Below are 14,884 nucleotides of genomic sequence, written 5' to 3' on the forward strand. Positions count from 1 at the left end.
GCCTGAAACGTCAGCCTTCCTTCTCCTCTGATGCTGCTTGGCCTGCTGTGTTCATCCAGCTCTACACCTTGTTATGCACAGTTCTTCAACTGAAGCCTAACTAGTGTGTTATAAAGTTCAACATAACTTACTTGCTTTTGTACTCTATTTCTTTGTTTACAAAGTATAAGGTCCTTTATGCCTTTAAAGGATTTTATTAAACTGTCCTGCCACCTTCATTAGTGTGTGCACATCTATCCCCAATCCCCTTGGTGCAAGCATCTCTTTAGATTTGTATCCTTTATTTTCTGTTGTCTCTACTTGGTCATTCTCCTAAAAAGTGTGATACTTCACTGCATTCAATATCATCTCCTACATTCTGCCCATGCAGGGAAATCATTAAATCTTGATATTCAGAGGGTTTCTGTATTATTGTATACAAATCACAGAAGGATAAAATTCATAAGCAATTAGGAAGTCAAATGATATATTGACCTTTATTGCAAGGGGTTTGGATTACATGAGTAAATACATGTTTCTGCATTAATGCTGAGTTATAGTGAGACCACAACTGGAATATTTTGTGCAGTTGTGCCTCTGTAGCAAAAGACAGATATACTTACCTTAGGGGCAGTATAACAAAGTTCAATAGATTAGCACAGAGCAAGTTCATTGAGCCTTATGGATTACTCCTGTCCTTATGATTCATTTCTTACGTTCAAATAATAAGGACGAACAAAAGTGTAGAAGTCTAAAAAATGGCACAGCATGTTGTAGCTGTGTAGAAATTTTGTTAGGTCACATTTTGAATGTTGTGTACAGTTTTGGTCGTCTCTCTACCAGAAGAATGTGAAGACTTTGGAGAAGGTACAGAAATGGTTTGCCAGGATGTTGACTGGTTTGGAGAGTATTAGCTATGAGGAGAGATTGGACAAACTTGGTTTGTTTTCACTTGAATGCTGAAGGATGGGGGAGGGATCTGATAGAAGTTTACAAAATTATGAGAGGCAAGGATAGAATGCTTAGTTGAAGTTTTTTTTTACCAGGCTAGAACTGTCAATAACTATGGGACATATGTTTAAGGTAAAAATGGGTAAGTTAAAAGGAGATATGAGAGCTAAGTTTTTTAAACAAGAGATAGTAAGTGCCTGGATTGTGCTGCCAGAAGAGGTAGTGGAGGTGGATGCAATAGAACATTTAAGAGGCATCTTGACAGATAAATGAACAGGCAGTGAATAATATCGAGGCATATTGTTTTCAGTTTAGAAAGGCATCATGTGTTGGCGTAGTCTTGGTGGGCCAAAAGGCCTGTCCTGTGCTGTACTGTTCTCTGTTCTTTATCCAGAAAGACCGAGAGAGACTGAAGGCCTCAGAAGTTGACAAAGCGATGGGGGAGAGAGTGAAACATGGGAAAAACAGAATCATAAGAAAATGTTTTCACCTGACGTTTTTGTTAGTATACACCCTGTCATTGAATAGGTTATTAAAGAACTTACCGACTAATTAAAATAGGTCAAAATGGTTCAAAACTAATAGAAATTAACAGTATGTCACAAAATGGTTGACAAGAATCCTGAATGAAAATGTCTGATATATATTTGACTTTAATCACAAACTGAATTTTAATGTTTCAAGAGCAAGGAATAAGCAGTTGTAAAACACTGCTCAGGACTTTAGCGTGTTCCAAATGACTTAGAATAACAGAATCACAGAATGGTCCCAAAACAAAGCAGAGCATTTGGTCCTTTGTCTCTGCACAAAAGTAACTTGCTATGTCCTAATCATGATATTTTCAGCATAATTGGCACTGCCTTCTCTTCAAAGAGCTACTCAATCTTCTTTTCAAACCATAAACCTGAATTTACTTCAACTACACTATAATGGCACGGAATTCAAGATCCCAAAGATTCATTGCATGAAAACATTTTTCTTCATGTAATCTGTAGTCATTTTTCCATTAATCTTAAATCAGTGGTTCATGGTACATGTTGTTACCAATCATATGGGAAAAGTTACAAATAAGGTCATGCATCAGGAATTCAGGGAGCTAGGCAGTAGATTATAAAGCAGTAACTTAATGGTTGTAATTTCTGGATTACTCCCAGTGCCATGTGCTAGCGAGTTTAGAAGTAGGACAGATGAATGCACCCCGGATCTGGTACAAGAGGAAGGGTTTTAGATTCCTGGATCATTGGGAGCATTTTTGGGGAAGGTGGCACATGTACACATGGTACGCTCTGCACCTGAACCATATTGGGACCAACATCCTTGCAGGTAGGTTTGCAAGTGCTGTTGGGGGGAGTTTAAACTAGTCTGGCAGGGGAAAGGGGCACAGAATATAGATGAAACAGGGACACATCAGGCTATAGCAAAGTCACAGTGATGTCAACTATTTTGAGTTTTAAGAGAGTAAGGCAAGGCTGGATGAACTTTACTTAAATGCTAGCAGTGTAATAGGTAAGACTGATGAGTTAATGGCATGGATTGATGCATGAAAGAATCATGTATTGCCATCACAGAAACATGGTTGAGGGAAATGCTGGACTGGCAACTCAACATTCTGGGGTATAGGATCTTTAGGCAAGAGAGAGGAGGGTGTAAAAAGGATGGTGATATAGCACTTTTAGTTAAGGAATCAATTACTGCAATAAGGAGAGATAATATCGTGGAATGGTCCTCAAATGAGGCTTTGTTGGTAGAACTTAGGAATGTTAAGTGGGCAGCTACTTTACTGAGAGTATTTTATACGTCGCCAAAGAGTCAGCGGGAAGCAGTGAAGCAAATATGCAGACAGTTCACAGAGGTGTGTAAGAGTAATAATCGGGTAGTTATAATAGGGAATTTCAACTTTCCCAACATAACTTAGGGTAGTAACAGAGTTAAGCGTTTAGAGGGGGCTAATTTCTTGAAAAGTATCCAAGGGAGTTTTTGTACCAGTATGTGGAAGGTCCCACAAGGGATGGCACAATGCTGGATTTGGTTCGGGGAAAGAAGTCCAACAAATGTTCGATGTGGCAGTGCAAGAATATTTAGGCAATAGCGACCACAAAACAGTATGGTTCGAATTTGTTCTGGACAAGGGAAAATGATGGTCTGCAAAGGATATCTCTGGATTAGGGGAAGGCAGGTTTTTTTAAAATAAAGCAGGATGTGGCTACAGTAGGCTGGAAGCAGCTCCTTGCAGGTAAGTGTGCAGTGGAGTAACAGTGGTCATTCATAAATAAGCTGGGGAAAGTATACGTTCAACATGTACCTTTTGGAGAGAAATGTAGGAGCAATGACATCAGACAACCCTAGATGTCTAGGACAATTCACGACTGGATGAAGAAGTAGAGTAGGGCTTTCAGCAAGTCCAAAGGAAGCAATTCAGCTATAGCCCTAGATGAATACAGGAAGCGTATGAGGGAACTTGAGAAAGTGATTAGAAGAGCAAAAAGGGGGTGTGAAAAATGACTCACAAACAGGATTAGGAAGAATATTAAGATATTTTATAAATATATTAAAATTAAAAGTTAACCAGGGAAAAAATAGGGCCCATTAAGGACTAAGGGGCAATCTGTGTTTGAAGCCACAGGATACTGGAAGGATGTTGAATGAATACTTCTCTTTGATCTTCACTCTGGAAAAGGAGAATATAGATATGGAATTCAGGAAAAGGACTGTGAGAAATTTGCATATTTTGACATAGGAAATGGAGAGGTATTACAGTTCTGTTAGGCTTAAAAACTAGACAAATTCCCTGGCCCAGATGAATTGTATCCCAGGCTACTTCTCTAAGGTGAGGCAATAAATTTCAGGGGCTCTGGCATATTTTTTTTTCCGTCCCTGGCCATAGGGCAAGGGCCAGAGGGCTGGAAGATGGCTAATGCGGTTCCACTTTTTAAGAGGGGTGGTAGAGATGAACCATGAAATTACAGACTGGTGAGTCTCACACCAATGGTAGGGAAACAATTGAAGAAAATTCTGAAGGAGCAAATTAATACCCACTTGGAAAGCCATGGGTTAATTAGCATAGTCAGCATGAATTTGTCAGAGGGACGTAACGCCTAAAATGTCTGTTAGAATTTTTTTTGAAAATGTGATCAAGTATGTGGATGAGGGAAGTTCAGTTGATGCAGTTTATATGAGTTTTAGCAATGCTTTTGACAAGATCCAAGATGGGAGACTGATTGAGAACATTAATGTATATGGAATTGAGGGAAACTTGACAAGATGGATCAGAAACTGACTTAGTTATAGGACACAAAGGGTAGTGTTGAAGGCCATTGGAGTAACTGGAGGCTGGTGTCTAGCAAAGTACCACAAGGATCAATACTGGGACCCTTATTGTTTGTTATATATATAAATTATATGGATGAAAAAATGGGGAATGTTAAGTAATCTTGCAGATAATACCAGGATTGGTAGAGTGGTTAATAGAGAAGAAGATGGATGTAGGTTACAGAAAAATGTAAATGGGTTGGTCAGATGGGCAGACTTGTGTCAGATGGTATTTAACCCTGATAAGTGTGAGGTGATGCACATTAAAAGAAGAAACAAGATGAGGCAATATTTAATGAATGGCAGAACCCTGAGTAGCTTAGATTTACAGAGGGATCTTGGGGTAATTATTTACAGATCCCTGAAGTTGGCAGAGCATGTGAGTAGCATAGTTAAGAAGACAAATGGGATGCTTGCTTTCATCAGTCATGGCATAGAGTATAACACAAGAAGGTAATGTTGGAGTTGTACAAAGTGTTGGTCAGGCCACAAATAGGCTACTGTGTGTACTTCTGGTCACCTTATTACAGGAAGGATGTAATAGCACTAGAGGGAATAAAGACGAGGTTTACCAGGATGTTGCCTGAACTATATAGAAAGTGAACTATAAGGCGAGATGAGATAAGTTTGGATTGTTTTCTTAGAGAAGACAAGACTTAGGGCAGGCATGATTGAGGTTTATAAGATAATGCAGAGAATGGAGAGGGTTGAGGGGTCAATCATGAGAGGGCATAGTTTTTGGGCAAGGGGCAGGATCTCCAGAGGGGATTTTGGAAAAATCTTTTTCACTCAGCAGGTGGTGGGAGTCTGGAATGCCCAGCCTTGGAAGGTAGTGGAGGCTGGATACCTTACAACCTTTAAAAAATATTTGGAGTACTTCAAATATCATAACATTCAAGGATATGGGACAAGTGCAAAATGTTGGTATTAGCACATTTAGTGGTGGTTGTGTTGGTGCAGACTCAATGGGCCAAAGGGCCTTTTCTGTACTATATGAATCGATGAATCCTGACTTGGAACTACATCACAGTTCTTTCATTGTCACTGAGTCAAACACCTAAAACTACCTAGCAACTAACCATCCACTTCTCGGAGCAAGTAGGGCTGGGCGATGTATGCTGGCCCAGCCAATAATGCCCACATGCTGTAAAAGAGTAAAACAAAACATATCAAGCCAATCACTAAATGACTACACATGTACTAGTTTGATTTTTCCGCTTCATAATTTTGAAAATTGAGATTAACTTTGATGCATCGACTTTGACAGGTTGGGTGTATCTAATTTGTTGCAGAAAAAGAGCTTTGCTAACCTATACACGCATGCTAGTTATTAGAGAGAGAATAAAAAAAACGACGCATCTTGGGTTGTGAATCTATATTGATTGTATGCATTTGAAGTGCATGTAGCAAAAGAAAATGCATCTTCGTTTTCCTCGTATAATTTAAGATCCCTGTCAGGCATTTTAGGAAAGATATATTTTACAAGCTCCAGACGAAAACTCCCAGCTCTTCTCTAATCCCCTGGCTCAGCCAAGCACATTTCAGATTCTTACCTTTAGGGCTAAATTCTCATCTTTAAGCCAGCTCAGGTTCTAATTAAAAAGGATTTCAGATTTTTATTTTATTCAAGCCTGTACCTCAACATATTGCACTCAAAGCAACCGTTTGTATCTTATATAACTATTGTGTCCAATCCTTTCGTGTCAAGGAGAATTATTGTTCTTGCCAGTGGCAATCTGGATCAATTGCACCACCAAGAGACATAGCTTCAGCTGCTTGTGTCGCTCAATTAGTGGAGAAAGTCTGGGCCTGGACAGCTTTGTGCTAAGTCGTAGACTTCCTTCACAACCTCATGTCTTGCTTCGTGACTTTTGATATTCACTACCGCCCACATCTCCTTCCCCAATGGAATTAATTTCGCTCTTGGCATGTGCATGTCTTATGCACCAACTTAGGACAAGAAAGATCAGAGGTCGTTTGTTTTGTTTCCATGGGAACCCGTGTTTGAAATTTCGCCCAGAGTCTGTTTCTAATATCAGCTTTATGCGAGGGAGTTTCAATTTCAGAAGGCTAAGGTCAAAAATATATTCTTTTGCGTTTTGCAAACTTGTCCGTATTCAACTTCTTCATGTCCAGAAACAAATTACTAATAGAGAACTGTGATGATGGAAAAATAATTCAGTGCATTTTAAAATGTTCAATCACTGGGTTGTATTTTTTAAAAAAAAATCCTGTCCTACATGTTAACTAACTGATTCCCTCACACCCAATGCAGCCGCAAACAGCAGAGAGAATATGGGGATCTACATGAAGTGGTGGCAATGCATTGCCTGATTGATGACAGATTATAACGATAAAGTGGCCACAGCCCCTTTATATGGCTGCTCGCTCATTCGCGAAAGACAGCTGATGGTGAGTTTAACCGGAGCGTCACCACACCTCTTACGAGGTTGAGCAGGTGGGACCTTCATGGTACCTTCAGTCGGGATGGGAAGTGAACACACTCAGATGGCGTCATTCTGAGATGGCGGTTTACCGCCTGCGAGATTCCACACTAAGTTTTCTGTCAGGGTTTACTCCCGGAAACTTCTCTTCTGAGGCACCCACGAGTCGGTGGGGCTATTCATCATGGCTGGTATCTGATCCATGGACATAAGGGCGTAACAACTAACATTGGGGCTGGACGCCAGACGTGTGACGGTGAGGGGTACAGGTCTCCCTCAAATCCCTTGGAATTTCGTCTGGGTCGGCGAGATAACCAGGAAAAATCCACCTCGTGCTTGGGCTGAGACCGGCCCTCATTTCGAAATGGGTACACTGCGAGCCAGTAGTGACAGCTGGTGGCAAGAAGTGCCAAGCCGACTGGCCACTGTGCACCACCCTCTGCTAACACCAGGCATATCACATCAAGTGGACTCACACTGCTTTAAGAACGAGGTACCAATTTTCTGCAGATTTTGGCACAATTTGGGAGGCTTCATTACAGAAGAGGATCCAACTTTTTATGGACTGTGAAAATAAGTAAACAAAAATCCAGGGTATGTGTTTAAAAGTCTAAATCCTGGGTATTTTGTGTTGCGGTTGAACCTCGCCTTGCGTACACACCTGACAATTCACGAGTCAGGCCACTTGTTTCCTTTTAAACGTGAATGGTCTGTATTCTATAATTCATATCACTCATTGTATTGTTCTCCCTAGTAATGTTTTCCTGAAGGTCACAGCTTTGAATGACCATCACTAGGCGAAAAACTCTGATTTTGCGCGCCCTTGTCACAGTGTACTAATTCCTACTTGACTTGCATATTGTTGCACTCGTTTATCTAGCTAAGTCTTCAATACTCTATCTCTGTAAAGCTTCTCATCACTCCTTTCATAGATGCACATGCACTATCTGAAAGTGCAAATGATGTGTAGATACTTAGTAAATGTGACTTTAGTCTATGCATATAACATAATGCAACCGAGGCCAGCTAAAGTAATTGCATCGTTTATTATGTAGGGTTCAGTGCAGAAGTAATTCAGGTTCCTTTAGGATTTCTGCCAAAGGTCCTTTGAAGAATTGTTCATGGCTTATTAGGTTTGGACATTCACTGGAAGCTCCGGAAGCAAGTTTTCACGCGAATGCACAGTAATGAGTTTAATAAGTTAACTCCAAATGTAAGAAAAAGCGAATGCTGCCGAATATGCAGGATGTTTGGTAATGTAATGCGAACGATCTACCTTACCTATTGCTCCCATCGGTCAATTGTCTACCTCGATTTTCATTCACGTGAAATGCACTCGTTTCTGAAGAAAAAAAATGTCATTAGCCATGGTCTGTCAGCTTTTCAATGTACACCAATGATAATATAACATGTTCAGCGGGCATTCTTTATGGAAAACACGAGCTCTAATAACCTGCATTGAAATAGCATAGGCAGAAAGGGGAGGGACACATTGTCACATTTTACAACTCATAGAGATATTTTGAACATCGAGCATCGCAGGAAGATAAAATTGCCTGTTAGCTTTTAAAATCTGGATCTAGAAGACAGAATGTTGACGTCTAATAATTGCATTTTACGTGCACCGTGTCTTTAACTAATGTCAAATGTTCCGCGCTGTTTTCTCGCTGTTGCTGTCCGCCACCCAGTACTGATATGAGTGCGGAGAGCCTTCAGACCTTCAACACAAAGAAGCCACCTCCACAGACACACGCACAGAGCGCGCTGTGCGATCTTAAGTACAGCATCGGAATTGCAGATATCATCACGGCTCTACTGTCCACATTGGGAGCAGATGGGAACAACGCTACAATAAAAGCAGACAGCTTTCCTTTGGAAGAAATATTTTATTGAAACTATACAAGAGATCCGAAGATTGCGTGGATTAATATATGTACCACTGATATAAGTTATTAACCAATATATTCCGGAGGCGATTTCTCTTCAAAATCTCCCAGTAGGAATCAGAAAGCTCCCCGATTGCCAGAGAAATGATTACTGGAAAGACATCGTGGATAGGAACAAGGCAAGTGTTGTGCTTTTTTGCCGTGTCCTGCTTTGCAAATTTGATTTCTGGACAAATCCGCTACAGAATTCCGGAAGAACTAAAGCATGGAGCTTTTGTTGCCAATATTGCTGATGATTTAGGTTTAAATGTCAGTAAGCTAAGCGCCAGAAGACTGCGTATCGTGTCTAGTGCTTCTACGCAATACTTAGAGGTAAATTTGGGCAATGGCATTTTGTTCGTGAATGAAAAAATAGATAGGGAGCAGCTCTGTGGTCTGATTCTTACTTGTTTTCTACATTTGGAAGTTGTTATCGAAAATCCTCTCGAGCTGTACCGTATTGAAGTGGAGATTCTGGATATAAATGATAACTCACCAACTTTCTTGAGGAAGGATATCTTTTTGGATATTATAGAATCGGCTTTGCCAGGGACAAGATTCCCTCTCGAGAGCGCTCACGACCCAGACGTGGGCACTAACTCAGTTCACACTTATTGGCTCAGTCCAAATGACCATTTTACCTTGGATGTGGAGACACGAAGTGATCGCAGCAAATTTGCAGAGCTAGTGTTGGATAAAATGCTGGACAGAGAACAACAACAGGCCCATCATCTAGTTCTGGCGGCTGTTGACGGTGGGATTCCAAAGCGGTCTGGTTCTGCCCTGATCACTGTTAATGTCCTGGACGCCAATGACAATTTACCTGTGTTCGAACAGGCAATTTACAAAGTTTCCTTGGAAGAAAACGCACCCAAGGGGGGGTTAATATTAACATTGAACGCCAGCGATTTAGACGAAGGCTCCAATAGCGAGATCGTATATTCTTTCAGTAGTCATACTCCGCCGAGAGTGCGCGAACTGTTTAACGTGGACTCCCATACAGGTGAGATTCGAGTTAAAAGTAATATAGATCACGAAGAACTGAATACGTACGAAATCTATATTCAAGCCAAGGATAAAGGTGGCCCCTATGCAATACCTGTGCATTGCAAGATTCTTGTAGACATAGTTGATGTGAATGACAATGCGCCTGAAGTGATCCTGACTTCGTTGTCAAGTCCAGTGATGGAAGACGCCATGATCGGGACAGTGATTGCTCTCATTAGTGTTACCGACCGAGATTCTGGGGAAAATGGGCAGATTAACTGTGAGGTTGTTCAGGACGTTCCATTTAAGCTTCAGTCGTCTTTTAAGAATTATTACACATTGGTGACGACCGCTCCTCTGGACCGTGAAAGGGTACCAGAATATAACATCACAATTACGGCCACTGATTCAGGATATCCTTCTCTTTCTACCAACAAATCTATATTTCTAAAGGTTTCAGACGTGAATGACAACGCTCCAAGGTTTTCGAAATCTTCATATACAGTGTATGTCACGGAAAACAACGCACCTGGCGCTACCGTTTGCTTCGTGACAGCATTGGACCCTGATTCGAATCAAAACGCCTATCTATCTTATTCTATCATGGACAGCACGATCCACGGATTACCTTCCAGAACCTATGTCTCAATCAATTCGGATAATGGTAACGTTTACGCATTACGTTCATTCGACTACGAACAACTAACAGATTTCCAAATCCAAATCCAAGCTCAGGATGCTGGATTTCCACCACTCAGTGGCTCTACCAAAGTAAATGTGATCATCTTGGATCAGAATGACAACGTTCCTGTGATTGTGTCCCCACGGCCAAGGAACGGTTCAGTTGCACTACAGAAGCTGTCGCAATCTTTTCACCCGGGGCAGTTACTGATCAAAGTCATTGCCACAGACGCCGACTCTGGGCAGAATGCAAAGCTCTCCTATCAATTATTGCAAGCAACAGATCCTACGTTATTCAACGTGGCACTCCACACAGGAGAAATAAGGACGACCCGGCGTTTGAGAGACAGAAATGTCCCTAAGCAAACTCTGCTCATCCTGGTGAAAGATAACGGGCAACCTTCGCTTTCAGCCACGGTCTCCATCGTATTTTCAATAATGGACAACATTACAGATAATCCGCCAAAAATCAGTAATTTGCCTGAGAATGCAGAGCAAAATTCCGCTTTATTATTTTATATAATTATCACATTGGGATGCATTTCATTTGTATTCATTGTGGCCATTATTATCGTCGCTACCATCAAGTACTACCAATACAGAAACAATGCCCATAGCTGCAACACCACCGTCGGGAATTGTTGTTGCATTCAGCATTTGAATTCGGCAGATGTTCTGCAAACATCTAAAACAAATCCCCAAGTAACGACCAATCCCAAAGCGCCTCCTGACTTTTTGGAGGTAGGTGGAAGTGGGACTGTCTCACAGGCCTATTATTACAAGGTGTGTTTGACCCCTGAATCTGCGAGGAGTGATTTTACTTTCCTCAAACCGTACAGCCCAGGAAAGCCCAAAGGTCGAACAAGCTGTAGTGACCCGGGTGGAGTGGAATGGAAAGGATATTCACCAAAACCTTCAAACACTGATGTTTCAACTGCCAATGTCAATAGGAAAATCATTAAATTTCGCGAGTGGAATGGAAATATAACCAATCAGGTGAGATATTTCTTGGCCAATCATCAGAGTTGTTCAATTACGTTATTATACTTTTCACAGTTTAGGTATCCATCTCTGTTTTAAGCCAATATCGAGACTCTTCCTTTTTGTTGATTTACTTATGTATGCATCGTGTCAAGTAGTTTTCATCTGAAGAAGTTCTTAATTTGTATTCATGGTTTGTTTACTGGTTCTATGTACAGTTGATTGAAACTTAACCTTAAGTATTACTTATGCTACTACCTTTGCCTGGCAATTCTACATATTTAGATTGTTCCTATTTCATGACATACTAATTTGTTGCAAAATACTACATTTGAGCACCATCAAATTATGTGTACTTGAAAAGTACAAACTAGACACATGCTAGTGTACTGAAAACATTTACTGAAATTGTACTTTTGATTGAATTCCTACTATATGCTATTTGTTATGCTACTGAAAATTACTATGCTTCAAGTATATACCATATTTGTTCATTTGGGAATTATAAGTAGCAAGAATGCTTTCATTAGATGATATTAAAGATGATGAGGTTTTTAACAACCACCTACTTCACATTATTAAATATTCCTGACCATTAACTTGCTGAATTAAAGTGTGACATTACAGCAAAGAATGAAATTAAATACCTTTCCTCTGCCATTTAAGACAGCAAAATGCAGCTAAATATATTTTCATTATGCTACGCACGTTTAAACAATTGATGTTTGAACATATTTATTGATGCAATTTTAGACTAAGATAAAATGTACTGTCTTCCTTTATAGCAAATACACAGACCTTCAGTGAATGAAGTATCATCTGTGTCTTAACCTGTGGATCATCGTCTGATTACAATTATATATAGAACAGCAGATGATCTATGACTCATTAGCAATTTTTCAATACTGTAATAAAACAGAAAAAAAATTAAGAGATGACAATCTTCTGCAGGTTAACCAATAATCACATGTTGACTGAATTTGTGTTTTAAATCTCTCAGCGTTTTCCACCAATATTCAATTAGATTGGAAAACCTTCCACAGGGGCAGCATGTTAATTGCTAAAGTACACATCAGTTATAATTATAAAACAGTTTTATGAAACAACACTTTATGGATGTCAATTGATTTTTGCTACTTATAAAGTAGTCTAAGTAGTTAAAACTGAATATTTACTGACACATACTTATGCAAATATTGTGAAACCAGCAATGTGGTACCACCACACAGATAAGTCTTACAAATGTATAATCATGGAAAATCAAGGTTTGCAGGAACCAAACAGTGCTAGAGAGCCAACTAAGCAACATCATTTTACTAACATTCAATTCAACATCAAGCAGTGTTTCTTCCTCATATATACAGTTTGAGTGCATGTTAAATCAGCTTAAAAATGATGGGCAATTATACTTTTCTCGTGTCAAAATATTTCCTCTGCTCTTGACAGACATGGCCGAGCCGCTAGTAAAAGTAAAACCCTCTATTTGCATCCAATTTTATCCTTGGCATTCTTGATACATAGATTCTCTGTATTACTTTATTCCTGTTGCACTTTATTTGTTGAAGAGATGCACACATCATTGCAAAGGCCAAAACTTATTGCCCAACCTTATTTGTCTTTGAGAAAATGGTATTAAGCCCACCTTCTGGAATCACTTTTTTATACAATTCAGATAGAGAGCCTAGTACTGACAGATAGCAAATTCTAAGTTTTTAACTAAATTAAAATGAAAATATATTTCCTATTCAGAATATTGTGCAACTTGAAGGAAATTATAGGTTGCCGTATTTCATTCCACTATATAAGAAAGATGACAGAGTTAAAAAAAAAAACAGGTTATACATTTATTAGCCCAATATCTTTTACAGGGCATCACTTGCATTGATAATTAAGGATTATTTGATGAACACCTTTTAATTTTATAGCTAAGTAGTGAGATCTAGAATGACATTATGAAGGGTGTGTTATGCCTAATCAATTTCAGGGAATTTTCTTAGGAGGTGACTAAAGTAGTGAAAAGGAAAATATCTAATAAAAAAAAATGACATGGATTTCATAAGGCATTTGATGCAATTCTGAAAGGGCAAAATTAGTAATGCTAAAACTTGACAGTTCACTGGGCTCTGATGTAGGCATTGGAAATGACAATGACAAACTCAATCCTTTCGATCAAGCAACCTCCTGCTAACTAACATCTAGTGCAAAAATTGGGAGAACTATTCCAACAGTATTCAATCAAGGGCCTGACAAAGACATATGCAAGGAATTAGTCACTGCAGACAATTTCCAGGCACCACCATTACCATCCTTGCATATATCCTGCCCCAGAACAACTAAAGGTGCTGGCACACTGGTAGATATTCATGATAGCGTTGCCATGGGAATCCTTAAAATTGATTCTAGACCACCATGAAGTCTTAAGACATCAAGTTAAATACAGAAAAAGAATCCTCCTGCTGAATGCAACTTACTGCCTCACCCCACACCTACTGGCCAATAAATCAGAACTTCTCCATGTTAAACACCAATTAGAAGAAATACTAAGGGTAGAAAGGACACATAACAAACTAAGTGGGGGAGTTCACTGTCACTCACTAAGAGTGGCTCAGCAGAAACATGATAGACTGATTTGACAAATTCTTAAAAAATATTACTGTTAGACAAGGGACAACAGGTAGTGAGAGAACTTACTAAACCTATTTCAGTTCATCATCACATGTTTTCTTGTTTCTGTGCATGGAGTAATGGTAGGAATGATCACAACACAGTTATTGGAAGAAGTACACCCTTCATGATGAGGATTCACTGAATCATATTACATCATGCGAAATTTAATACATTTCAGACAGATCTAGCAACTCAAAACTGAGAATATCTGACACATGGTGACCCATTAGACGGAGCAGATTGTGCATGACCACAATCTGTGAACTCTTTGTAGAGCATATGTCCCAATCTCCCACTACCATGAATTAATTAAAGGTTAATTAAAGAGTGTAAGGGGCATGCCAGGAGGAGTGCCAGGGATATATAAACACAGGTGAATCTGGTGAAGCTACAAGACAAAACTACTTGCATGCTAAACTGCAGAAGCAACATACAATAAACAGGGTTAAGAGATCTTATGACTACTGGAGCAGATTTAAACTTTGCAGTCCTGCTGCATCCAACCATAAATGGTGCTGAACAATTAGACAACTAACAATAGATGATGACAACTTAAATATCTGTGTCATTAATGAAGAAGGTAGTCCAAACATCAAAGCATTTGCCACCATCGTCAGCCATATGTATCAAATAGATGATCCATCTCAGCCTTGTCCTGAGGTCACAAATAACAGCCTGTAGCAAATTTTATTCACTCTACATGATATCAAGAAGGCACTGGATACTGCAAAGTCTAAGGGCCCTTACAATATTCTGGCAAAATCTGTTGAAGATTTGTGCTCAGCACTCCAGTGCTCCTGTTAAATTTATTCAAGGCTGAGAAGACAGACTTGTAATCAGAAACGGAATCTGCATTGTGAAGATAAAGCATGAAAATTAATTTTACAATTATTAGCTCAGCTATGATCTCATTGAATTGTGGAACAAACTGGATGAACAATTTCTGTTTTTACATCATAT

General features: G+C 39.5%; 1 protein-coding gene across 1 annotated transcript in view; it reads left to right on the forward strand.

The window, feature by feature from the left end:
- The first annotated feature begins 8,713 nt into the window (after nucleotides 1–8,713).
- LOC109913631 overlaps nucleotides 8,714–14,884 on the forward strand; it is a 136,211-nt gene continuing 130,040 nt past the window's right edge. The window contains exon 1 of the mRNA XM_048603504.1: nucleotides 8,714–11,272. Coding sequence (XP_048459461.1) covers nucleotides 8,714–11,272 — 2,559 coding nt within the window. The remainder of the gene's footprint in view (nucleotides 11,273–14,884) is intronic.

Source organism: Rhincodon typus, chromosome 12, assembly GCF_021869965.1.
Source record: "Rhincodon typus isolate 14 chromosome 12, sRhiTyp1.1, whole genome shotgun sequence".
NCBI lineage: Eukaryota > Metazoa > Chordata > Chondrichthyes > Orectolobiformes > Rhincodontidae > Rhincodon > Rhincodon typus.